Consider the following 25,551-nt stretch of genomic DNA (forward strand, 5'->3'; position numbering starts at 1 on the left):
GTGGAGGCAGAGAGAGTGCGGTCTCCGTCTGGAGGTGACGAGGCCAGAACGGGCAGGCGGGTCTTCAGAAAAGGCCGGAGCGATGCCAGCCCGACACAGATAAGACCGGCACCTTCAGCTCCGTCTGGCTCTGATGTGGGCTGGGTTTGCGGTGTGCAGTGTAGCGAGAGCAAACACGCATGGAGGCAAGAGCACAGAGGCCACGGCAGGGTCAGGAGAGAGAGATGGTCCCAGCTCCAACACAGCCCCTTCCACGGGGGTCAGCACGGAAGGAGGCTCGCCCCCTGAGCCGATGTGCACTATGGCGCAAAATCAACTGCGAGGTGGGGCTGTGTGCACACCTGCACACACACCTGCACACACCAGCACATGGACACACACCTGCACACGCCTCAACATGCACCTGCCCACACCTGCACACACCAGCACATGGACACACACCTGCACACACCTCAACACGCACCTGCACACACCTGCACACACCAGCACATGGACACACACCTGCACACCCCTCAACACGCACCTGCACACACCTGCACATGGACACACACCTGCACACCCCTCAACACGCACCTGCACACACCTGCACACACCAGCACATGGACACACACCTGCACACGCCTCAACATGCACCTGTACACACACCTGCAAACACACATGCCTGTGCACGCAGACAGACAGACATGCTTCCCCTTGGACACACTGCCTCCGTCCCTTGAAGAAAGCACAGTTACAAACCACGGCGTCCATGTCAGACTCATCGGTGATGGGGCTGAGGACGGGCCCGACCTCACTGCTCAGCGGGCACGCAATGCTACACCCTGTCCCGTGTCAGGCTCCCGTCAGAACTAAGGTGAGGACAGGACATCAATGCCCTGAGGCGTGTCTTTCCCCTGAAGGGTGACACATACCCTGGTATGCGGTTGGTGGAAAGCTTCTGGAGCTTCCTGGGTGTGGAGCCAGCATTCAGCACAGCCCCCATCTTGCCCGCTGCCCTGGGCACCCCAGGCCCACCCAGCCTGCTGGGCTTCCAGCCCCACAGGCGGCCCTCACTCTGAGCTACGGCGGGGTGTGGGGACAGGGCCAGGGAGCCGCAGGGCTTTGTCCGGGCTGGTTAGTGGAGGAGTAACCTCAAGCTCGGGGTCCCCGCCCAGAACACGGGTCTGGGGGACGGGCTGACTGCCGACCGTTCTCCTGCACTGCAGGAGCAGGGCCGCCTCCAGGTGAGCATGGAAAAGTGAGGGCATGTCCCTGGCCTGCAGCGCCAGATCGTGCCCACGAGAGATGGAACCGCCCACTCACTCATTTTCCATCACGATGTAGCCATACTCCTCCTCGGGGGCCTGGACTTGCAGCCGCAGGTCTGGGCCGGCGGGTTCCTGTGCGCCAGCCCCGAGGTGCAGGTCCTCCTGGGGGGCCGTGCCCAGCCCGGGCCTTGCCTGCAGCGGCCTCTGCAGCAGCTCCTTGGAGTAGGTTTGGCTCCGCACGTTCTCCACGCCCGCGCGCTCCTCCTCCGAAGACAGCGAGGCCTCAGCGTCATCCCCTTTCTTGCTCTCCGTCTTGAAGGTCTCGGTGAGACGGGGGGCTGCAGGCAGGAATGGAGACCCAGGGCCCTGCAGGAGGTCCCCCAGTTGGACGCCCAGACGGTTCACCTGGCAGAAAGGAAACCAGCATGGGAACGTGCCCTGAGCGGCAGACTGTCCATTTTGGATGCTCAGGGCATGGGGTGCTGGTTTATGTGGGCAGAATTAGGGTCTGGCTGTGTGCATCTCGTCTGGAGACCCCAAGCTCCGCTGGCCTAGTCCCCTGCGACTGCAATTAGGAACCGTGTCCCCAGGCCCCACACCTCCCTCCATGGTGTGTTTCTGATGGACATTTGGAACAATCGTCGGTGTTTCCTTCCCCACTGGTGCTCAGGCACTGAGCTAGGATCCGCTAACACGACCTGCGGAGAAGTGCTCCCAGACGGTCTTCCTTCCCACCCACAGAACAGAGTGTCTACAGCCACAGCCCTGCCCTCGCCCGTGAACAGATCTCCTGCGTCCGTGAGACGACGACAGGCCAGCAAAGGCTCTTCAGCAGGAGGACAGGCCCCTCGGTGGGTAGGTGTTGCCCACGTCCAGCCTTTCCCAGACCCTCCTGACCAGCACTGCCGTGGAAACCTGGGCATGATGGAAACCCCCCACCAACCCCCGTCTACCAGGAGCTGCCCTGCTGGGGACCTGAGTTTTTATTTACTTAATTTTAGTGGATTCGAATCCACACAGCCCCGTGTGCCTGGCGGCTGCCACGTGGACAGCACAGGTCTGAAGGATCCAGGGGTGCTGATGTCCATTAAAGGGACCCCGGTGACCGGCACACGCGGGGCGGCCTTGACAGCACAAGGCGGGCGTGCGGTGCTGTCGCGCGACGTGACCCCCCATCTCCCTGGGTGACGAAGTTCTAAGGGATATTAATGTGCTGCCTGTATTGACGATTTTCCATACTCCTACAATGGATATACATTAGCATCTAATCTGAAAACAGACAACAGTATATATTAAAATACATACAATTTTGTGTGTACTCTTCTTGATTTCTCTCAATTTTGAGATTATGAGGGTTTTTTTTTTTCCTGAAAGAGTTTTCATATTTCCCCTATGTTCCTGAACCACGGTTGAGAAGGCAGGCGACGCAGCTCGTGCTGCAGGGGCCTGAGCTCGCGGGCGGGCCTCACCTCCTGGTAGAGTCCCCCGTCGCTGTCTTGCAGTCTGCTCTCTGTGAAAGACACAGCACGAAGTCACCACACGCCGGGGTGGACGCCAGGGTCCTTCTGCCGTGTGAGGACCACTGCCCGACACCCTGACAGACCAGGGACGGTGTGCCCTCCATAAGCTCCATGGCACAAGGGTGGCCGCTGAGGGGCTGCAACACCAGGTCCAGGGAGCCACACTGCTCCTTCACGTCCGCTCAGCGTGGGGAGAGCCGCTGGGCCGGGGCAGAGAGCAGTCACAGCAGGGGCGCAGAGTGCGGGCCCAGTCGTGTCGGCTCGAGGCGCCTTCAGCTGCGTTACTTCTCTGCCGTGGCCGATTCTCCAAAGACACAGCAGCAGCTGTGCGTGGCTCCTCGGGCAGCCGGCCCCGAGAACCCCCAGCCCAGCACAGGGACCGTCGCCAGAGACCACCTCCTCCAGACAGCGATGGGCATCCTCTCCTGCACCAGCCAAGCCCATCCCCCAACGAGAGGGGGCCCTGCGCCCTCTCCGGCTCCTCCTGGGGCCCACTGTGTGCCCGGCACCGCCCAGGGATCAGGGTCACTGCCTGACCCTGGGAACAGACCAGACAGGGAGACGAGCCTGCCGGGTCAGCCCTCCACCCCCAAGGGCCGGGCCGCTGTCTGTGTGTGTGAGTGAGCGTGAGTGTGGGAGTCTGCGTGCATGTGCGTGAGCTGCCGGGTGTTTGTGTATGTGTGTGTGTGCTGGGGGCAAGCGAGGGAGTGTCTCTGTGTGTGCATGTATGCGAGTGTGTGAGACTGGGTGCGTCTATGTGTGTGAGTGTACCTGTGCATGAGTGTGTGATGTGGGTTGTGAGTGTGTGTACGGTGAGTGAGTGTGAGTGTGTGACTGTATGTGGGTGAGTGTCTGAGTGTGTGAGACGGTATGTGGGTTTGTGTGTGTGATGCGGATTGTGTGAGTGTGTGAGAAGGATGTGTGTGTGCTGTGGTATGGAGGTCTCTGCGTTCTCGCTGGAGCCCCTCGGAGGCGGGTGTGAGCCTCGTACAGACCCTCTCACTTGACCATTGGAGTCTCTGACCCTAACTCTCACTCACAAACCCCACACAAAGCGCTTCCGCCAGCCCCGCCCCTGCACGGAGGCGCCTCCCCTCCCTTGCCAGAGCGCCGCCCACCCTCCAACATGCCTGCCCTGCAAGCTCAGCCCGTTAGGAGCGCGTCCGGAGGCAGGGTCACGCGGACCAAAGTCGTCCCAGCAGCAAGCAGGCAGAACCGTGCGGCGAGCCTGTGGCCACGTGCCTGGGTGCACGCACGTGTGAGCTCACCTGGCACGCGGTCTCTGTGCAGGGCGGCCCCCGCACCGTTCGCCTCCGCTCCGCGTCCACCGCTCCTCCCGGCCGCGCCCGGCACCCCGGCCACGCCCCCACTTGGCATTGCGCTCGCAAGGGCGCGGGCCACCTCGTCCACGTCCAGGGCACTCAGACCCTCCACACCGGCCGGGCGCTTCCGCAGGTCCTTCAGCAGCGTCTGAACACGAGCTTCTAGACAGACACACAAAAGGGAGACACACGGAAGCAAGGGCATCATTAGGAGGAGGAGGCGAAGCCGGCCGAGGAGCAGGCGGGTGGACGGCGCACACAGCCATAAAGAGGAGCAGGAACCCCCGAGCAGAAGTTCTGCGGGGGCAGAGCAGGGCGTCTGAAGCCTAGAGCTCCCTGGACAGGCCGCCCGCAGACTGATGGGGAACAAGGGCCAGTGAGTCTGTGGGCAGACCTCGGAAAGGACCGGGATCGGCAGGACAGAGAGAACCCTGGTGTGCAGACACAGCATCGGGTATCAGAGGTGAGACAGGACCTGAGACGGAGGGGCAGAGGAAGGGAAACCCCACAGACCCCCAGGACCAGCGACCAGCACCAACCCCACACGTCCCCAGGACCAGCACCAACCCCACACACCCCCAGGACCAGTACTAACCCCACACACCCCCAGGACCAGCACCAACCCCACACACCCCCAGGGCCAGCACCAACCCCACACACCCCCAGGACCAGTACTAACCCCACACACCCCCAGGACCAGCACCAACCCCACACACCCCCAGGACCAGCATCAACCCCACACACCCCCAGGGCCAGCACCAACCCCACACACCCCCAGGGCCAGCACCAACCCCACACACCCCCAGGACCAGCACCAACCCCACACACCCCCAGGGCCAGCACCAACCCCACACACCCCCAGGGCCAGCACCAACCCCACACACCCCCAGGACCAGCACCAACCCCACACACCCCCAGGGCCAGCACCAACCCCACACACCCCCAGGACCAGCACCAACCCCACACACCCCCAGGGCCAGCACCAACCCCACACACCCCCAGGACCAGCATCAACCCCACACACCCCCAGGACCAGCATCAACCCCACACACCCCCAGGACCAGTACTAACCCCACACACCCCCAGGACCAGCACCAACCCCACACACCCCCAGGACCAGCATCAACCCCACACACCCCCAGGACCAGCACCAACCCCACAAACCCCCAGGACCAGCATCAACCCCACACACCCCCAGGACCAGTACTAACCCCACACACCCCCAGGACCAGCACCAACCCCACACACCCCCAGGGCCAGCACCAACCCCACACACCCCCAGGACCAGTACTAACCCCACACACCCCCAGGACCAGCACCAACCCCACACACCCTCAGGGCCAGCACCAACCCCACACACCCCCAGGACCAGCATCAACCCCACACACCCCCAGGACCAGCATCAACCCCACACACCCCCAGGACCAGTACTAACCCCACACACCCCCAGGACCAGCACCAACCCCACACACCCCCAGGGCCAGCACCAACCCCACACACCCCCAGGATCAGTACTAACCCCACACACCCCCAGGACCAGCACCAACCCCACACACCCCCAGGACCAGCACCAACCCCACACACCCCCAGGGCCAGCAACCACCATCAAGTCCGAGGCTCGAGGCCCTTGGTCAGCTCCAGGAAGAGGAACAAAGAGCAGCGCACGGCCAGGCTCCCCTGAGAAAACCAGGTGGACAGGACACTACACCGCCCAGGGGCCAGGACACGCCCTGCCCTGGAGCAGGACACACGTGATGGGACGCACACACACACACACGTAACTGACACATGTGATGGGACGCACACGCACACACACGTAACTGTGACACACGTGATGGGACGCACACTTACACATGCATAACTGTGACACACGTGATAGGACGCACACGCACACACACGTAACTGACACACGTGATGGGACGCACACTTACACATGCATAACTGTGACACATGTGATGGGATGCACACGCACACATGCGTAACTGACACACGTGATGGGACGCACACACACACGTAACTGACACGTGGTGGGACGCACGCTTACACATGCATAACTGTGACACATGTGATGGGACGCACATGCACACATGCATAACTGTGACACGTGATGGGACGCACACACACGTAACTGACACATGTGATGGGACACACACATGCATAACTGTGACACGTGATGGGACGCACATGCACACATGCATAACTGACACACGTGGTGGGACGCATACACACACGTAACTGACACACGTGATGGGACGCACACTTACACATGCATAACTGTGACATGTGATGGGACGCACATGCACACATGCATAACTGTGACACACGTGATGGGACACACACACACACGTAACTGACACACGTGACATGATGCACAGTTACACACTGGGCCATTCATATATGAGGGATGCATTTGAACCACGGAGAGGGAACATGTCTAAATTCAGAAGTCTAGTCACCCAGCGAAAATATTCTTCAAATGCCAGAGTGGAAGAAAGACATTCATTTTCGCATTATTGAAAAGGAGACAGGTCCCAGCCCCCTGGGCCGCCGGCCCTTCTGATCTGGGGCCACCCTCTGCGCCAGAGCACCGGCCTCACTCTCACCTGCCAGACCTGCGCCCCGAACCCTGCCTGCCTCACCCACCTCCTGCAGAACCACCGCAAGGCCCCGCCGCGGCTCCCTGCCTCCACCCCACCAGCAGCTGCCTCTAGGGAAGCCATCTTTCCATCAGAACGCTCTCCCGACCTGCTGGTCTCACCAGGCCGGGACAGTGATAAAACCTGCGCTTCGAGACAGCTCCCCCTGGAGGGAAGTGAGCTGGAAGCCTTCCCGGTGCTGCTGCCCCAGAGGCCACGCCCCAGAGCCTGGGGAGGCCCTGCGCCCGCACCCCTCCCCAACAGCCCTACCTGCAGCCCCACAGACGCCCCTCAAACGTTCGGGGACCCAACACTTGCTCAGAAATAACTTCCAGCGGTGAACTCGGGAAAACACTTCCCATTTCCTCACAAACACAAACACTGTAAAATACAGAAAAGCGTGCCTGACACAGTGGCGCGGGGGCTGCAGGCGTGCACCACCCCTCCCAGCGCGCAGAGCACGGCCAGGGTTCCCGCTCTCCTGGACTGACGAAGGGCCCGTGCTGTTTACGGACGAGAGAAACTAAGGCCCAGTGAAAAGCGAGAACAACGCTCAGCGGTTTCTTACGCCTCCTGCCTCACAAACACGTCACCCTTCCCCGTCCCGTCACAGCCAGGGTGAAGAGGGGAGCAGACACACGGCCTGGGGTCAGAGGACAGGACAGGCCCGTCAGGCGCCATCCCCCCAGGGGCCAGAGCACGCCGGACCCGCCACGGCATCCTGGACACTGACCCCGGCGGGAAATGGATCCGTGCACGAACGAGAGGTCTTGACAAGTATTGGATCCAACGCGTGTTTCTGCTGGACGCAGACTTAGCCAGGAAAGGCGGCCCAGGACGACGCTCTATCGCTGAGCCCCGGGGCTCACCTGGGATCTGCTCCGGGTCCCCACTGCGCCACCCGAGCCACAGGGTGGCATCCATGCTAGTGAGGGTACAAAAGGCGGACCCCCGCCCCAACTGCGCCCCGCCCCAACTGCGCCCCGCTCCAACTGCGCCCCCCGAGGACGTCTCACCACCCAGGTAAGCCCCCAAGCCGTGCTGATGGCCGGCCTCAGGCGTCTAGAACAGTTCCTTCTCAGGTCTTTCTCTCCAGCCCCTCCCACCCTCAGCAGTCCCCAACCTGTTTGGCACCAGGGCCCAATTTCATGCAGACAGTTTTTCTACGGACAGGACAGGGGCATGGCTCAGGCGGTGATGTGAGTGACAGGGGGCAATGGGGGCCGCAGATGGAGCTGGGCCAGCTGCCCGCCGCTCCCCTCCTGCTGTGCCCGGCTCCTGACGGACTGTGGGCCAGCGCCCGTCCACGGCCCGGGGACTGGGGGCCCCTGCCCCACCTCCAGACCTGGAGCACGGCTGGGTGGGGTGACCGTGCTAGAACCACAGCGAGAGCGGAGCACACGAGGATCAGCGTAAGAGCTCAGGCCCTGGGCTGCAGCGAACTGGCCACGGACAAAACCGTAGCTGAGCCATCGCGGTCTCGCGGGCACGCCCGGCTGGCGGGTGACAGGGCCCACGTCCCCTGCCTCCCTGGTGCCTGCCTCCGTGGAGGCAGCCGGGGTCTGCCAGCTCCCCGTGCAGCAGACCCTCCATCCTTTCTGCCCGCACGCATCCCTTCACCGGGCTCTCAGGCTGCCAGAGGCCAGGTCACAAGGGAGGCTTGTGACCACGAGACCCAGGCCTCCCAGGGGCTCAACCTAAACTGCGGTGCTCAGGAGCAGGGCGCCTCCCCTGTTCTCCCCTCTTCTCCTTCCCGCCTCGAATGCCTGGGTGCATTTTCTCTGCCCAGCGGTCTGTCAGGAAGCCGGAGCAAAGCAGTCAGCAGAGCCCCCGCTTCCACAGAGCACTCACCCATCGTGGAAGAGACAAAGCGGACAAACACCAGCACGCACGCCCGGCGGTGCCGCGCTGTGCCTGCCTAGCCGCTCGGTCGTGCCCGACTCTGCAACCCCAGGGCCCGCAGCCTGCCAGGCTCCTCCGTCCGTGGGAGTCTCCAGGCAAGAGTACTAGAGTGGGGCACGCCCTCCTCCAGGGGCTCTTCCCAATCCAGGGATCCAACCCAGGTCTCCCGCAATGCCGGTGCATTTCTTTACCGTCTGAGCCACCAGGGAAGGTCCTGGCGCTGATGAGGCTGTGGAAATGAGAACCCAGAGTTGGAGGCCGGGGCAGTGGGAAGGGCAGATGCTCTGACAGTACTGTCAGAGAAAAGCTCACAGAGACCTGGGGAAGGGGTCCTGAGCCCAGGGGCCACCCGGAGGACACGCTCTGTGGGCAGAGGAGACGAGTGCAAAGCCCTGAGCAGTGGGGCTGGAAGGACAGAGGATGGCCAGAGGGTGACCCGGAGCAGCGAAGCGGCGGCACAGGGTGGGGGGCTCACAGGCTCTCAGACTGCAACAAGCCCCCAGGATTCTGCTGAGTGGGACGAGAAGCCCCTGCTGGGTTTGAGTAGTAAGCCGTCAACTGATTCACAACGTCACGAGGCCTGCAGGCTTGAGATAGGGCAGAGGAGGGCGGCCACACGGGGCTCCTGCAGGAACCAGGCAGGATGGCGTGGGGCAGGCGGAGCCACTGGGCGTCCACACGGGCTTCCACGGCAGGGCTGGGCGCGACGGACGCGGGCGCAGGGGTCAGCGCTGAGCCCAGCAGACAGTGACCAATGGCGAGGCTGGAGCTTACGAGGTCAGCTCCCAAAGTCCGGGAACCTGGGGCCCTCAACAGCCCCTCAAAGCATCCCACCGAGTGGTGGTATGTTTTATGCAATCCACGCGGGGCAAGTGAGACCACAAATCCTAGAAGACCCACCACAGACGAGGGCCACGATCGTGTGAGGCTACAGAGTGCTCTGCAGAGACCCTTCCAGTCTCGGGCCCTGCCTGTGTAGACGAGGCAGGGATTCCCACTGGAAGGGCTTACAGAGAAAACGAACTCAAACGTGCAGACTGCCGACCATCTCCAACAAGCAGAGCGAAGGGGGAAGCTGTGCCCTCCTCCAACGACCTGTCCTGATGTCTAACAGCTCGGGAAACCCTCCCTAGGTCACCGCACGCCTTCCCTTTGATGTCCCTCCGCTCTCGTCTCATCTGAGGGAAGCGCAGCACGAGAAAGCTCGTGCTCACTGAGTCAAAGACTAGTGAACAGGACGGGCCTCCCACGGCCTCTGTGATACAGTGAGAAACATCCGCCTTCAAAGCGGAATGATAACAGACCGCTAACACTGTCTCTTCCCACACAAAAGGGAGACTTTTCAGATCATGAGTGAAAGACAATCAGGAAGCCTTAGGGGCGCAGTGCGAGATGCTGAGCGGCTGGCCATTTCGGAGGAGAGTGGGCAACGCGAGTTAGGGATCACCCACCACGGGGGCACTGCCACCCACGCTGAGTCAGCACAGAGGTGTCCGCTGTTGGCCTCTGAAGATGAGCGGGGCGAGGAGGCCCTCTTTAAAGAGTGCAGCCGGCCCCGTGGCCCGAGGAGGAACCACAGCGCGGTCAAACGTCACCCGCGTCAAAGCGGAGCTCTGTTCTGTCAGCTGCACCATGTAATTCCGAGTTCCGGCCGGCTTTTAATGACATTTTAAGTAGCTTTCAGTGTGCCAAGTGGGCTCTAGTGGAGCAATTACATGAAATGTCAGGACATAAGATACGGGGGCCTGGAGCAGGAGGCCAGCTCCCTGCACAGCTGCCACGGGCCCAACCCCGGGGAAGCAATGTCTGAACAGGGCCCCAGACACGCGCTGCAGCTCCAGAGAAGATGCAGCAGCGAGCAGCCAGCCTCACCAGAAAGCCACTGCCACAGAGGGTGCGACTTGGGCAGACAGATCCTACTCCCACATGCCTCTGTCAGCAAGTGTTCATGAGAGTACACCATGCAGGCAGGTCCACACACACACGGCATCACCACCACCATCACCATGACCACCACCGTCAGCTTCATCACCATCACCACCACCAGTCACCATGACCACCACCACCAGTCACCAATCACCATCATCAGCTTCATCACCAATCACCACCATCACCACCAGCACCACCACCATCCACACCACCACCACCGTTATCACCATAAAGACTATCGCCCTCACCATCACCATCACCACCACCACCACCACCACCACCAGCACCACCACCACCACCATCACCACCAGCACCACCACCACCACCATCACCATCACCATCATCACCATCACCATCACCATGACCTTCATCACCATCACCATCACCGTCACCTTCACCACCACCATCCACACCACCACCACCATTATCACCATAAAGACTATCGCCCTCACAATCACCATCACCACCACCACCATCAGCAGCAGGAATTTCCTGGGTTCCTTTTGTTTAGAAAGTATACAATTCATATAATTGCTAGAGTCCATCTCTGGTATTTTGCAAAGGGTTTAGACAAATTCTGCAAGAGATTATTACTTTTTCCTGACCTCGCCTGGGCCTCCACCCAGGAGATTCGGGCATAATTGTCACGCGTTGGCTTCCTGTCTGTTTCTACTGAAAACAGTACAAGTAGGCTGTGTTTTCCTCCCAACCTGGGGCCTGTGGCGTCCCGGCCAGGCGGCATGCATCACTCAGGCAGCATGGAAAGCCCGCAGCCAGGTCAGAGCACCCAGGACCCACGCAGGCCACGGAGTTCATACTCACAGACTGCAGGCACCAATCTCTCTCTATCACACATAAGAGTCACAGCACAAAAAATCAAACCAGCTTCGGCCTTGCTCACGTGATTCACCTAGTAGTGAGGCTGGAAGTCTAAGTGTTGCTAAGGGATGGTTGGTTTAGATTCACGTGAGGCTGAACCCTCAGGGGAGCATCCTAGACACGTGCTGGGGGACAAATGCAGCCTGGAGCAGGAAACGCCTCGGGAAGGGTTGCCCGGGACCAGCCCTGGAAACCTGTCTGTCAGCTCAGTGGGCTGAGCCCACAAGGTGCCTGGATCCCACTCACAGGATCCACTCTGAGTGTGAGAGCTGTGAACCCTCTCCGAGCGAAGGCTGGATGGCAGGCGGCCAGGCGCGCAGCTCCACTCTGCAGTTCCGCAGCTGAGAGTCACATCTGGACCAGAGCTGGTGTGCATGCACCTCAGCTTTTGCAGACAAAAAGTGGATGGGGCAGTTTTCATCACCTAAGGGTGCCCGGGGTTCATGAGCCTCGCCTGAATTTTCACCTAGAGCTGGAGGAAGAGCAAGCCCCGGCAGATGAGCCGGAGGGACGGGGCGGGGGGGGGGGGGCTGGGAAGCAGCGGGCCACGCCCCGGGGGGCTGGGCCTGGGGAGCAGCGGGCCACGCCCCGGGGGGGCTGGGTTGGGGAGCAGCGGGCCGCGCCCCGGGTGGGCTGGGTTGGGGAACAGCGGGCCGCGCCCCGGGGGGGCTGGCGGTGGGGGGTGAGGCCTCGCAAACACGCCCAGGCACCAGAGGGCACAGCAGCGCACGGCGCTGACCCAGGGCGGCGCACTCAGAGGCAACCTACTCTCTGCACATGGAGAATTCGGGGTCCCCCCGTAACCATTCACCACTTTCACAACTGGTTACAAGCACAGCAAACAGTCTTCACAGGCTCTGGTTCCCGTGGAGAGCCGAGGACAGAACCTGAGAGCAGTGCTCGGTGAGCCGCGTTCCCGGCTGCCGACCGGGGCTCCGTCCTGAGTAGACGCGGGCCCAGCGGCTGCACCCCACCCCGTGCCCCGGCACGCGCCCTTCCCAGGCTCCTACTGCACGCAGGGCTTTTAATGTTATGTGAATTCAAGCTTTTTCACAGGAACAATTCAGTAACAATTCAGTAAATACTGAATAAACAAAGGAAGAGGGTCTCGTGTCTAAGTTTTTACCAAACGCACATTTCCCACATACGTGAAGTCTGCAGTCAGGCTGACGTACTTGGGAGCAGGGATGGGTTCTCCTGAGCCATGCCGCCACGAGCTGGACTCGACCGTCCTGCGGGAGGGGACCCGCTCTGAGTCACCCACACCTCTCATCTGCGCTTCAGCCCTCTGGGTGCCCAGCACAGCCGCAGAGGAAGGGCACCCACTCACTGACCTTGAAGCACCTGCTGGAGGGACAAGAGCACGTGGGCTGCTCCCCAGGGACTGAGACACTGCGGGAGCCAGCGTGGGAATCTGCCACCCAAACCCTTAGCGCCGTGCCGAGGGTAGGGTCAGCCTAGCACCTCCGGGGTCTCAGCCAGTCGGGCGATGATGCTGCCCACCAGTGTCCCATCGTAACCCTGGCCCCAACGCAACACCCCGAGCCCTGGCTCTGGTAGCCAGTAGGGTTGCACCTCTGAGCCCCCAAGACACTTCTGACAAACAGCCGCTCCTTCAAGACTGGGGAGGTGGTTGACACATCTAATAACACAGAGAAACAGGCACAGAGAAATCAGGCAAAAAAATGAAGAGACAGAGGAATATGTTCCAATGAAAAGAACAAGACGAAACCTCTGAAAAAGAACTCAGTGAAACAGATAAGCAACTCACCCGGAAGGGTGTGAAATAATAAAGACGCTCACTGAACCCAGGAGAAGAATGGATGAACACAGCCCGAGATTGACGAAGGGATAGGAATTGTAAGAAAGTTCCAAATAGAAGCTATAACTGAACATAAAAATGTGCTGGAAGGGTTCAGCCGCAGACTATATGAGGCAGAAACGAAATCAGCAGCTGGAAGACGAGCGGTGGAGCTCACCCAGACCGAGCCGCAAAATGAAAGAGAGCGTGAAGACACCCTAAAGGGCCTTGGGACAAGATCCAGTGAGACAATGTCTGCTTTATGGGGACTCCAGCAGGACACGAGACAAAGGGCCAGAAAACCAGTGGGAGAAACAGAGATGAAAACTTCCCTAATCTGGGGAAGGAAACACATCCAGGCTGCCTGCCAGTGCAGGAGGCTCAGGAGACGTCAATTCAACCCCTTGATTGGGAACATGCCCTGGAGAAGGAAATGGCAACCCACTCCAGGATTCTTGCCTGGAGAGTTCCATGGTCAGAGGAGCCTGGAGGGGCCCAGTTCACAGGATCACAAAGAACTGGACATGATAGGAAGGTCCTGGAAGCGCACAGAATTCTGGAGAAGATGAACCCAAAGAGACACAACAAAACATCAGTTCAGTTGCTAAGTGGTGTCTGACTCTTAGAGACCCCATGGACTACAGCACACCAGGCTTCCCTGTCCATCACCAACTCCCAGAGCTTCCTCAAACTCATGTCCATTGAGTCGGTGATGCCATCTCATCCTCTGTTGTCCCCTTCTCTTCCGGCCTTCAATCTCTCCCAGCGTCAGAATCATTTCCAAGAAGTCAGTTCTTTGCATCAGGTGGCCGAAGTATTGGAGCTTCAGCTTCAGCATCAGTCCTTCCAACAAATATTCAGGACTGATCTCCTTTAGGATGGACTGGTTGGATCTCCTTGGAGTCCAAGGGACTCTCAAGAGTCTCCTCCAACACCACAGTTCAAAAGCATCAATTCTTCAGTGCTCAGCTTCCTTTATAGTCCAACTCACATCCATACATGACCACTGGAAAAACCATAGCCTTGACTAGATGGATCTTTGTCGGCAAAATAATGTCGCTGCTTTTTAATATGCTGTCTAGGTTGGTCATAGCTTTTCTTCCAAGGAGCAAGCGTCTTTTTAATTTGATGGCTGCAGTCACCATCTGCAGTGATTTTGGAGCCCAAGAAAATAAAGTCTCTCACTGTTTCCATTATTTCCCCATCTATTTGCCATGAAGTGATGAGACCAGATGCTACGATCTTAGTTTTCTGAATGTTGACCTTTAAGCCAACTTTTTCACTCTCCTCTTTCACTTTCATCAGGAGGCTCTTTAGTTCTTCCTCACTTTCTGCCATAAGGGTGGTGTCATCTGCATATCTGAGGTTACTGAAATTTCTCCCAGCAGTCTTGATTCCATCTTGTGCTTCATCCAGCCGGGCATTTCTCATGATGTACTCTGTGTATAAGTTAAATAAGCAGGGTGACAATATATAGCCTTGACGTCCTCCTTTCCTGATTTGGAACCGGTCCATTGTTCCATCATCTCCACTAACACCAACACGTATTATAACTAAAACAGGAAAAGTTAAGGATAATGAGAGAATCTTAAAAGCAGCAAGAGAAAAACAACTTGTTGTATGTAAGGGAACCCTCATGAGGCTGTCAGCAGGTTTTTTAGCAGAAACTTTGCAGGCCAGAACAGAGAGGCATGACATGTTCAAAGTGCTGAAAGGAAACCACTTTCAACCAAGAATTCTCTAGCAGGCAAGGTTATCATTCCTTGCTCATGGATCAGAAGAATTAATATTGCTAAACTGTTCATACTACTCCAAGGGTTTTCCAAGGTGGCTTAGTGGTTAAAGAAACTGCCTGCCAATGCAGGAGGCTCAGGAGATGTCAATTCAATCCCTGGGACAGGAAGATCCCCTGGAGGAGGAAATGGCAACCCACTCCAGGATTCTTGCCTAGAGAATTCCATGGACAGAGGAGCCTTGGGCCCCAGTCCACAGGGTTGCAAAGAATCAGACATGACTGACCACACATGCAGGCACAGTTATAAAACAGCAAGGTATTGGCACAAAAACAGACACATAGATCAATGGAGCAAAACTGAGAGCTTGTACGATCAGTTAATCTACAATAAAGGAGCTAAAAATATATAAGGGAGAAAAGACAGTCTCTTCAGTAAATGGTGTCAGGAAAACTGTACAGCCACATGTAAAAGAATGAAACTATACTGCAACCTTACACCACACACAAACATTAACTTCAAATGCATTAAAGACTCGAATCTAAGACCCGAAATCCTGAAAGTCCTAGACGAAAACACACACAGAGACTTCATGGCATCCTGGAGATACTTCCGTGGATCTGACACCAAAGGCAAGGGAAACGCATGCAGGAAACACATGAACGGAACAACGTCAGACTGAAAAGCTTCTACACAGCGAAGAACCAGTCAGTTCAGTCGCTCAGTCGTGTCCGACTCTTTACGACCCCATGAATCGCAGCACGCCAGGCCTCCCTGTCCATCACCAACTCCTGGACTTCATTCAGACTCGCATCCATCGAGTCAGTGATGCCATCCAGCCATCTCATCTTCTGTCGTCCCTTTCTCCTCCTGCCCCCAATCCCTCCCAGCATCAGAGTCTTTTCCAATGAGTCAACTCTTCGTATGAGGTGGCCAAAGTACTGGAGTTTCAGCTTCAGCATCATTCCTTCCAAAGAAATCCCAGGACTGATCTCCTTTAGGATGGACTGGTTGGATCTCCTGGCAGTCCAAGGGACTCTCAAGAGTCTTCTCCAATACCACAGTTCAAAAGCATCAATCTCCGGCGCTCAGCCTTCTTCACAGTACAACTCTCACATCCATACATGACCACTGCAAAAACCATAGCCTTGACTAGACAGACCTTAGTCTGCAAAGTAATGTCTCTGCTTTCGAATGTGCTGTCTAGGTTGGTCATAACTTTTCTTCCAAGGAGTAAGCGTCTTTTAATTTCATGGCTGCAATCACCATCTGCAGTGATTTTGGAGCCCAAAAAAATAGTCTGGCACTGTTTCCACTGTTTCCCCATCTATTTCCCATGAAGTGATGGGACCAGATGCCATGATCTTCGTTTTCTGAATGTTGAGCTTTAAGCCATCTTTTTCACTCTCCTCTTTCACTTTCATCAAGAGGCTTTTTAGTTCCTCTTCACTTTCTGCCATAAGGGTGGTGTCATCTGCATATCTGAGGTGGTTGATATTTCTCCCGCCAATCTTGATTCCAGCTTGTGCTTCTTCCAGTCCAGTGTTTCTCATGATGTACTCTGCATATAAGTTAAATAAGCAGGGTGACAATATATAGCCTTGATGTGCTCCTTTTCCTATTTGAACCAGTCTGTTGTTCCATGTCCAGTTATAACTGTTGCTTCCTGACCTGCATACAGATTTCTCAAGAGGCAGGTCAGGTGGTCTGGTATTCCCATCTCTCTCAGAATTTTCCACAGTTTTTTGTGATCCACACAGTCAAAGGCTTTGGCATAGTCAATAAAGCAGAAATAGATGTTTATTTTTGGAACTCTCTCGCTTTTTTGATGATCCAGCGGATGTTGGCAATTTGATCTCTGGTTCCTCTGCCTTGTCTAAAACCAGCTTGAACATTAGAAAGTTCATGGTTCACGTATTGCTGAAGCCCAGCTTGGAGAATTTTGAGCATTACTTTACTAGCGTGTGAGATGAGTGCAATTGTGTGGTAGTTTGAGCATTCTTTGGCATTGCCTTTCTCTGGAATTGGAATGAAAACTGACCTTTTCCAGTCCTGTGGCCACTGCTGAGTTTTCCAAATTTGCTGGCATATTGAGTGCAGCACTTTCACAGCATCATCTTTCAGGATTTGAAATAGCTCCACTGGAATTCCATCACCTCCACTAGCTTTGTTCATACTGATGCTTTCTAAGGCCCACTTGACTTCACATTCCAGGATGTCTGGTTCTAGATGAGTGATCACACCATCGTGATTATCCGGGTCATTAAGATCTTTTTTCTATAGTTCTTCTGTGTATTCTTGCCACCTCTTCTTAATATCTTCTGCTTCTGTTAGGTCCATACCATTTCTGTCCTTGATCGAGCCCATCTTTGCATGAAATGTTCCCTTGGTCTCTCTAATTTTCTTGAAGAGATCTCTAGTCTTTCCCTTTCTGTTGTTTTCCTCTATTTCTTTGCACAGATCGCTGAAGAAGGCTTTCTTATCTCTTCTTGCTATTCTTTGGAACTCTGCATTCAGATGCTTATATCTTTCCTTTCCTCGTTTGCTTTTCGCCTCTCCTCTTTTCACAGCTATTTGTAAGGGCTCCCCAGACAGCCATTTTGCTTTTTTGCATTTCTTTTCCATGGGATGGTCTTGATCCCTGTCTCCTGTACAACCTCAATCCATAGTTCATCAGGCACTCTATCTGTCAGATCTAGGCCCTTAAACCTATTTCTCACTTCCACTGTATAATCATAAGGGATTTGATTTAGGTCAAACCTGAATGGTCTAGTGGTTTTCCCTACTTTCTTCAATTTAAGTCTGAATTTGATGATAAGGAGTTCATGATCTGAGCCACAGTCAGCTCCCGGTCTTGTTTTTGTTGACTGTATGGAGCTTCTCCATCTTTGGTTGCAAAGAATATAATCAATCTGATTTTGGTATTGACCATCTGGTGATGTCCATGTGTAGAGTCTTCTCTTGTGTTGTTGGAAGAGGGTGTTTGCTATGACCAGTGTGTTCTCTTGGCAAAACTCTATTAGCCTTTGCCCTGCTTCATTCCATATTTCAAGGCCAAATTTACCTGTTACTGCAGGTGTTTCTTAACTTCCGACTTTTGCATTCCAGTCCCCTATAATGAAAAGGATATCTTTTTTGGGTGTTAGTTCTAAAAGGTCTTATAGGTCTTCATAGCACTGTTCAACTTCAGCTTCTTCAGCGTTACTGGTTGGGGTATAGACTTGGATTACTGGGATATTCAATGGTTTGCCTTGGAAACAAACAGAGATCATTCTGTTGTTTTCGAGATTGCATCCAAGTACTGCATTTTGGACTCTTTTGTTGACTATGATGGCTAGTCCACTTCTTCTGAGGGATTCCTGCCCACAGTAGTAGATATAATGGTCATCTGAGTTAAATTCACCCATTCCAGTCCATTTTAGTTCGCTGATTCCTAGAAAAGAAAAGCTTCTACAGAACAAAGAATGTCATTATGAAAATGTGAATGCACCCTCCTGAAAGGGAAAAGAGGTCTTAAAAGTATATGACAATAAGGGGTTAATACCCCAAATATAAAGAGAACTAATATATCTCAACAACGACAACGAGAAACGCCAAACAACCTGAATTTTTAAAATGGGTTGAGGATCTGAAGAGTCATTTTTCCAAGGAAGATGTACAGAGAAGCTCGGCATCACTAATCATCAGAGAGATGAAAATCAAAACCACACTGAGCTATCACCTCGCGCCTGTCAGAACAGCTGTTATTGAAAAGAAAAGAAACATAAGCATTGGACGGAATGTGGAGAACAGGAAACGCTCGCGGCTACTGGCGGAAACACAGTCGGTGCCGCTACTTTAGTAAAGAGCATGGAGGCTCCTGAAGAAACAAACAAAAAAGACTACCATATAATCCAGCAATTCCACGCTCGGGTACTCATCCCAAAGCAAGCAAAAGCACTAATTCAAAACACGTATATAACATGCAGCCCATGTTCAGCATTGTTTACAACAGCCGAGATACGGAGGCAACCGATGTGTCTATTAACAGACACATGGATAAAGATAAGGTGGGGTGTGTGTGCCACACCACGTCTTTATCCATTCTCTATATAATGGAATATCACGCAGTCACGAAAAAGAGTGGAACTCTGCCATTTGCTGCGACATGGATGGACCTAGAGGGTATTAAGTAGCAAAATAAGTCGGGTGGAAAGAGACAAATACCATAGGATTTCACTCACATGTGGAACCCAAACCAAACGAAATCAAACAGAAACTCATAGATACATGGAACAGATCAGTGGCTACCAGAGGAGAAGGGGTGGGGGGCACAAGATGAGTGCAGAGGTGAGCTGCATGGGGAAGGGCGGCAACTGGGCCTCTGGTGGTGATCACTCAGCAGTGCACACAGGTTTCAAACTAAAATGTTGTGCACCTGAAACTTTAAGATATTAAAAAAACAATGATGGAAGGGGAGAAAGGAGGGAGGAGGAAGCTTCTGTAGTTTAAAAGGGGCTTAACAGGTACATCCCCCTATTCAATGAGCCTTCTTCAGATCTGATTTCAAAGAACCAACTGTAAAGAAAATTTTCAACTGAAAAATTTAAGCATGGATTAGCTGTTTGGTGATATGAAGACATCAGCATCAACTTTAGCACGTGATAAAGCTACTCGTGAGGTCTATTCGAGAGCCGTGTCTTTGGGCAATGCAGTGTCGTGCATGACAGATGAAATCTGACGGGGTTGTGCAGGGGGCGGGGGGGTCACAGAAGCAGCGAGAGGAGCTCGGAGCTGCTTGTCGGAGCCCAGCGAGGCGTGTGTGGGCGTCCGTCCTACAAGGCTCTCTGCTTGTTCCGTGACTGACATCTTACGTGACTCCATTTAAAGCACACGGGGCAGCTGGGAAGACAACATATAAAAAGATAGCTGACACTGCAGCTTAGCGCAGGAAAAACCACAGCCCAGAGATGCCGTTAGTAAGGGCCACGGAGAGAGGAGAAGCATCTCCGGCGGGTGTTCCAGAAGCCCCGCACCTCGGAGTGCGCGGAGCGCCGCGGGGCCAGTGATGCGGCGCCACGGAGAGAGGAGAAGCATCTCCGGCGGGTGTTCCAGAGGCCCCGCACCTCGGAGTGCGCGGAGCGCCGCGGGGCCAGTGATGCGGCGGGGGAGCTGAACCCGGGGCGGGGGCTCTGCAGACACAGGGGCCGGCCACCTGCCGCCTGAGACGGTATTTCCCTCTTCCCGGTTCCAGGGGCAGGGGCAGGGGCAGTCGACAAACGGGGCTTGTGTTAAGCTGGGGGCGATGAGGAAGGAGCCAGAGAAGGGGCGCTCAGACGTTATACGCGTCGGCGGGGTGGGCACACGCGGCAGGGGCGGTGGCGTCAGCACCATGGATAGGGGCAGGGGTCCACACACAGGCCTCTGCCTGCCCATCGCCGGCCAGGCTGGCCGTCGACAGCGTGCGGACAGTGGTGGTGGGTTGAGTGGGGCCAGATCAGGAAGCACAGTGGCCCTGGAGACCACCGACCGCGCTGGGGAACGACGGGCAGCGGGAAGCGGCAAGGCCAGCAAGAGGGGCTCCAGGGGAGCCTGCGGTTTAGAGCGGGCGCAACCCCGGGGAGGGGAACGTGGGGAGCAAAGGAGCCGCTCCCCGCAGGCCACCCGCCAGGACCAGCTGAGCCCAGTGCGCCTTCTCCCCCGAGACGGGAGTGGCCGATGACCACCCAACCCTTGCCCGCAGCCACAGCTCTGCACCCCTCCAGCTGCAGCACCACAGCGGCCGTCTGGACAAGGGGGCTGAGGAGAGAGCCAGCAGCTGAAGGGCACAACGTGGGCAACAGGGGACTCACAGCGGCTTCAGTGACGCCTCTGCTCAGGGGGAGCGCTAACCGGACAGGCTCGCAGTGTTTTTTGTTAATCCGCTACCTGCTTGATGTTATGATTTGCGTATCTTCAAAGGGGAAATCAGACTTGATCCCAATCTCACTTCACATTTTACCGTCTCAGGGAAAGGCTGCTAGAAGAGATGAGGGCCCTGGGTGTCGTAGAGACCAGGCTGGGCCAGCGGTCATCGGTCCCCCAGCGATGACCGCTGTGGGGCTGACTCACACCAGGGTGCTGGGGTGTGGCTTGGGGGTCAGTCACTTCACAGGCCCAAGTTCCCTGCAGCAACTGGGACGGCACTCACTTTAGGCTGGGGTCTCCTGGGGACCTGTGATACCCACAGACCAAGCAGCTGAGCATGAGCTTGCCCAGGAGAGGCGTGGAAACAGTGACGCCCTTCATGGTCAACCCTGCAGACACAACGTGGGCCCGATGGGCCTGTGACCCTCCCCCCAGCATCCTTATCAACAAGGCCAGGGAACAGTGAGGCTGCTGGGGCAGGAGACCTAAACACTGAGCCCCGAGTCTGACACTCCTCCCCACAGGACCAGCCTGGCCACCTCCCCACACCCCACCCCTCTCTAAGGGGGAGCCCCGGGAAGGGCAAGAGACCCTCGGAGGTCCAGCCTAGGCAGGTGCCAGAGAAAGACTGGAGCCTCCGAAAAGGCGCAGGGTGCTTACCATCGCCTGTGACCGGGGCGTCTCTGGGGTCCGCAGGCGAAGGCCATCTCTGGGGGGCCGCCGGCGCCGACAGGACCCGGGGCGCTCTCCAAGGCGCGCGCACAAGGCCGCGGGGCGTGGGGTCACCGTCCCTGGCGGGCGCAGGGGCCTTCCGGGCCGCGTAGGCGCCCAGTGCAGCCACCAGACGCTGCCTGTCCACCCCGCCGGCCACTTTGGGGCTGAGCTCGTCAGGCTGGAGCCGGCGGAGCGTGCGCAGGGGGCGGCCCCCTGCGAGGTTGGCGCGCGCCGCGGGAGCGTAGGTCAGGGCGGACTTCTGGGCCACGAAGGTTAGCACGCTGTCGGCCAGGGGGTCCTCACCCTGCAGGGGCGGGGGACAAACAGGGAGTGAGTGCCCATCGCCAGCCAAGCCCCGGAGTGGCCCCGGAGCGCGCCCAGGTTCGCCTCCACCGATGGGCGGGCGCGTCCGCGGTCCTCCCGAAGTCTTAACACAGCAGCTTTACCGAAGCGCAGCCGGGGCGCCGGGAGCCTCGGCCCATCCGTGCGCTCAGTGCCGCCACGGAGCGGCGCGGACACCACCTGTCTGCCGCCCGCACACCTGCACCCCTTCCGGCTCCCTTCCCGCAGGCAGCGGCTCATCCGCGTCCTTCTCCCGCGTGTTCAGACGCTTCCTGTAGGGCAGCCCCGCGCAGCCTTTGGTGTCTGCTTCTTGCAAGAAGTGGGCTTCGCTGGTGGCTCAGCTGGTAAAGAGTCTGCCTGCAATGCGGGAGACCTGGGTTCCAGGAAAATCCCCTGGAGAAGGCAAAGGCTACCCACTCCAGTATTCTGGCCTGGAGAATTTCATGGGCTGTGTACTCCGCGAGGTCGCAGAGTCCCATACGACTGAGCGAGTGTCGCTTCCCCTCACTTCTCGCCCCGACCATGCCCACCCCAGCTGCGCCAGCAGGCAGCGGTAGGTGCCTTGCTCCCTTGTACCCCTGAAGTCTGCTCTAAGGACAGAGGACGCGCTTGTGTTTTTATTCATCAGTTGGGGAATCTTTGGGTCCCTTTCCGCCTTGGGGCTGATGTGAGGAACACTGCTGTGAACCGCCCTGGAAAGCCTCTGTGTGGACGTGGGTTCCTCCTCCTGGCTGACGGCTGGGTGGCCTGCGCTGACTATGCAGGAGCTGTGGACCGCGTTCCCGCCGGCAGGCTTGCTGTCCGCGGTCGCCGTCTTCTACCGCAGTGACCCCTGTCTGCCTTCGGCCGCCTGCGCGGTGAGGAGGCCGCGGAGCGATGCCGACCCCTTCTCCCGTGCTGTGTGTCGGCGGGAAGGTCTGCCTAGGCCTCTCCCTGCCCTGGGGTTTGCTGTGGCTCCACAGAGGGGCTCCCCAGGGCTGCACCCTGTGTCTGACGTCTCTGTTTCCCTGCAGCTCCCTTCTTCCCTGGTCACTGAAACCCGCTTTGGATCTGATCCGTTTGGCAGTGCTGCCCAGCCGGCGACGCTGCTGGGGCCCCTGGTTTCACACACACAGTGTGGATCCAGGCCTTTCCCTGGCCTCCCCTGCCTTCCCTCCTCACTCAGGACACTCTCCCAGGAGGATGTGGTCTCATCACATTCTGATTTGCCCACAGAACAAGGCCCAGTTTCCTCACCTTGAGGGCAGCTGTAAAAACCTTAGAAGTCTCAGTGTCCTGCCTCTGACACGGCGCCATCAAAAGTTCATGGACAAACAGTAATTTCCCACTAGGGTCTGACTTGGCGCGGCCTTCACCGTGCACTCCGGGTTGGGTGCGGGGTCCGCAAGCTCTCAGAATCTCGGCCTTCCTGTTCTCCACGTGCCCCTCCGTTGGGGCACAGTATTGGGCCAGGGGTGCGTGCCTGGGGACCTAGCTAAGACGTTTAGCCACCACTGAACCTACGACGGTGGTTCAGACTCCCAAGGCTGCTGTCTGTTTCTATCAGTGACCCTGGGGCTTAGCCCACAGCACAGATCTGGGGGCAGCGCGCCTGGATCCGGAACCCGGGCTCTGCACGCTGCTCCCCTTTCTCACGTAGGAACCTGGGCCGATCGCTTGGCGTTTTGATGCTTGGTCTTCCTCTGTTACAGGAGATTGACCATCACCTGTCACACTGCGTTTATTTCTAAAACGATGCAACTGTGCTGTGCTTAGTCACTCAGTCGTGTCCGACTCTGCGAGTCCATGGACGGCAGCCCCCCAGGCTCCTCTGTCCGTGGGGATTCACCAGGCAAGAATGCTGGAGTGGGTTGCCCTCCTCCAGGGGCTCTTCCCGACTCAGGGAGCGAGCCCAGGTCTCCCGCATTGCAGGCAGATTCTTTACCAGCTGAGCCACCAGGGATGTAACGCAGTTGTCATAGAAATGTTTAATTCCACCCAAGTGCTGGCCGAAACCCACTGCTTTTCCTTTAGAGGAAGAAGAGATCCACAGGGGAGACGGACGGGAGGAGACGTCTCCGCAGCAAACGGCCCTCGCACTTCTGCACAAACTGGGCACACGGCTCAATCTCAAGTTCAGCTGAACTCCCGCTGAGCAAGGCTGCCTAGGAACGCCTGGGGTCCCAGCGCGGGGCTGGACGGCCTCTGAGAGGCTCATCAACCTGCCAGAAGCACTGGCTCTCTATGTGCGAAGGCAGCTTCTGCTCGAAGGGCCTTCCGTTACGGTCAGTGGAGGAGGGGGGTGGAGGCCCTGCGGGCCCTCCAGGTGAGTGACCGTCAGGCCAGTGAGCTCTGGGACCGACCGCGATGAACAGCCTGTGGGGTCCTGTGTGCTCTGAGCCAGGTTAAGGTGAAGAGGGAGAGAGGGTTTTAGCAGGCAGACTGTGAAATAATAGAAACGCCAGCTCTCCCAAGTCACGCCGGGTCCCGTGGGGGACTGTGCACCCCACCGCCAGGTGCCCAGGCCAGCATGGGTCAGGGGCAGAGAGAGTCCTCACGGTAACCCCCCGTCTGTGGCTTCATGTCCTGACTGAGCGAGCGAGCGAGCAGAGGGCGCTGGCCCCTGGCTTGGACCCTACTTCTGCTCTCAGTGACCTTTGCCCTAATGGGTCATCTAACTCGAAGTCCAGTGGGGGTGGCCGTGGCACCCAGCACAGATGTGGAGGGGCTCCCGCTTCCTCGTGGCTCGCCTCCGGCCCGCTCACACCAGTGATGTTGCTCTCTTTACCATCTCACACCTGTGCCTCCCATAAGACTCAGGGACCCAGGCACAAGCCCTGGGGCAGCGATCTGGTGGACTCTGTCCACTCGCACCTCTGAGTCAGTAAGATTCTGGGACAGTTCTCAAAGCCCTGTTTTGAAGGTATTTTAAACTTCAATTCAACAGACCTATGACCTCAGGTTTCCTAAGATAATGCTGAGTAATCGTTAAGACAACAGTTGCCCAAATCAGGAGATTAGCAACTGAAAAGCATGAGAACTGGCCAGGCTCCAGCCAGCATCAGCATCAGCATCAGCAGCAGCAGCAGCAGCAGCAGCATCACAGCATCAGCATCAGCAGCATCACCAGGATCACAGCCATCACCAGCATCACAGCATCAGCATCAGCAGCAACACAGCATCAGCAGCATCACAGCCATCAGCATCAGCAGCAACACAGCATCAGCAGCATCACAGCCATCACCAGCAGCAGCAGCATCACAGCATCAGCATCAGCAGCATCACAGCATGAGCAGCATCACAGCAGCAGCAGCAGCAGCATCACAGCCATCACCAGCATCACCAGCATCACAGCCACCACCGCTGCTCTGTGCTGAGCTCTGGACCATGGTCTACATTTTGGGGAGGGGGGTGGGGGGAGAAGGATGCCTCAAACATGGGCCTGTCTTCAAACAGCTTGCCGACTGAAATGGCGTCAAGTCACAGACTTGGTAGTGGAAAGAGTATCAAAGAGGTTTGGTGACAGGCAGTTTAGAAGGCAGTAGTCATCCTGAGCTGGGGAAACCACGGCCGCTTCCTGGAGCCACAGTGCGCGTCACTTCCTTGCCTGGACATCTCCCCTTGCCCCGAGCCGTGCTGGGGCTGGGGTCCTGGAGCCGAA

General features: G+C 57.1%; 1 protein-coding gene across 1 annotated transcript in view; it reads right to left on the reverse strand.

The window, feature by feature from the left end:
• The window catches only part of PTPRN2 (protein tyrosine phosphatase receptor type N2), a 472,364-nt gene that overhangs the window by 376,652 nt on the left and 70,161 nt on the right, over positions 1-25,551 (reverse strand). The window contains exons 5-8 of the mRNA XM_068972473.1: positions 21,516-21,873; positions 4,036-4,251; positions 2,717-2,757; positions 1,303-1,652 (exon numbers count right to left, since the gene is read on the reverse strand). Of these exons, the coding sequence (XP_068828574.1) occupies positions 1,303-1,652; positions 2,717-2,757; positions 4,036-4,251; positions 21,516-21,873 (965 nt within the window). The remainder of the gene's footprint in view (positions 1-1,302; positions 1,653-2,716; positions 2,758-4,035; positions 4,252-21,515; positions 21,874-25,551) is intronic.

Source organism: Capricornis sumatraensis, chromosome 5 (assembly GCF_032405125.1).
Source record: "Capricornis sumatraensis isolate serow.1 chromosome 5, serow.2, whole genome shotgun sequence".
Classification (NCBI taxonomy): domain Eukaryota; kingdom Metazoa; phylum Chordata; class Mammalia; order Artiodactyla; family Bovidae; genus Capricornis; species Capricornis sumatraensis.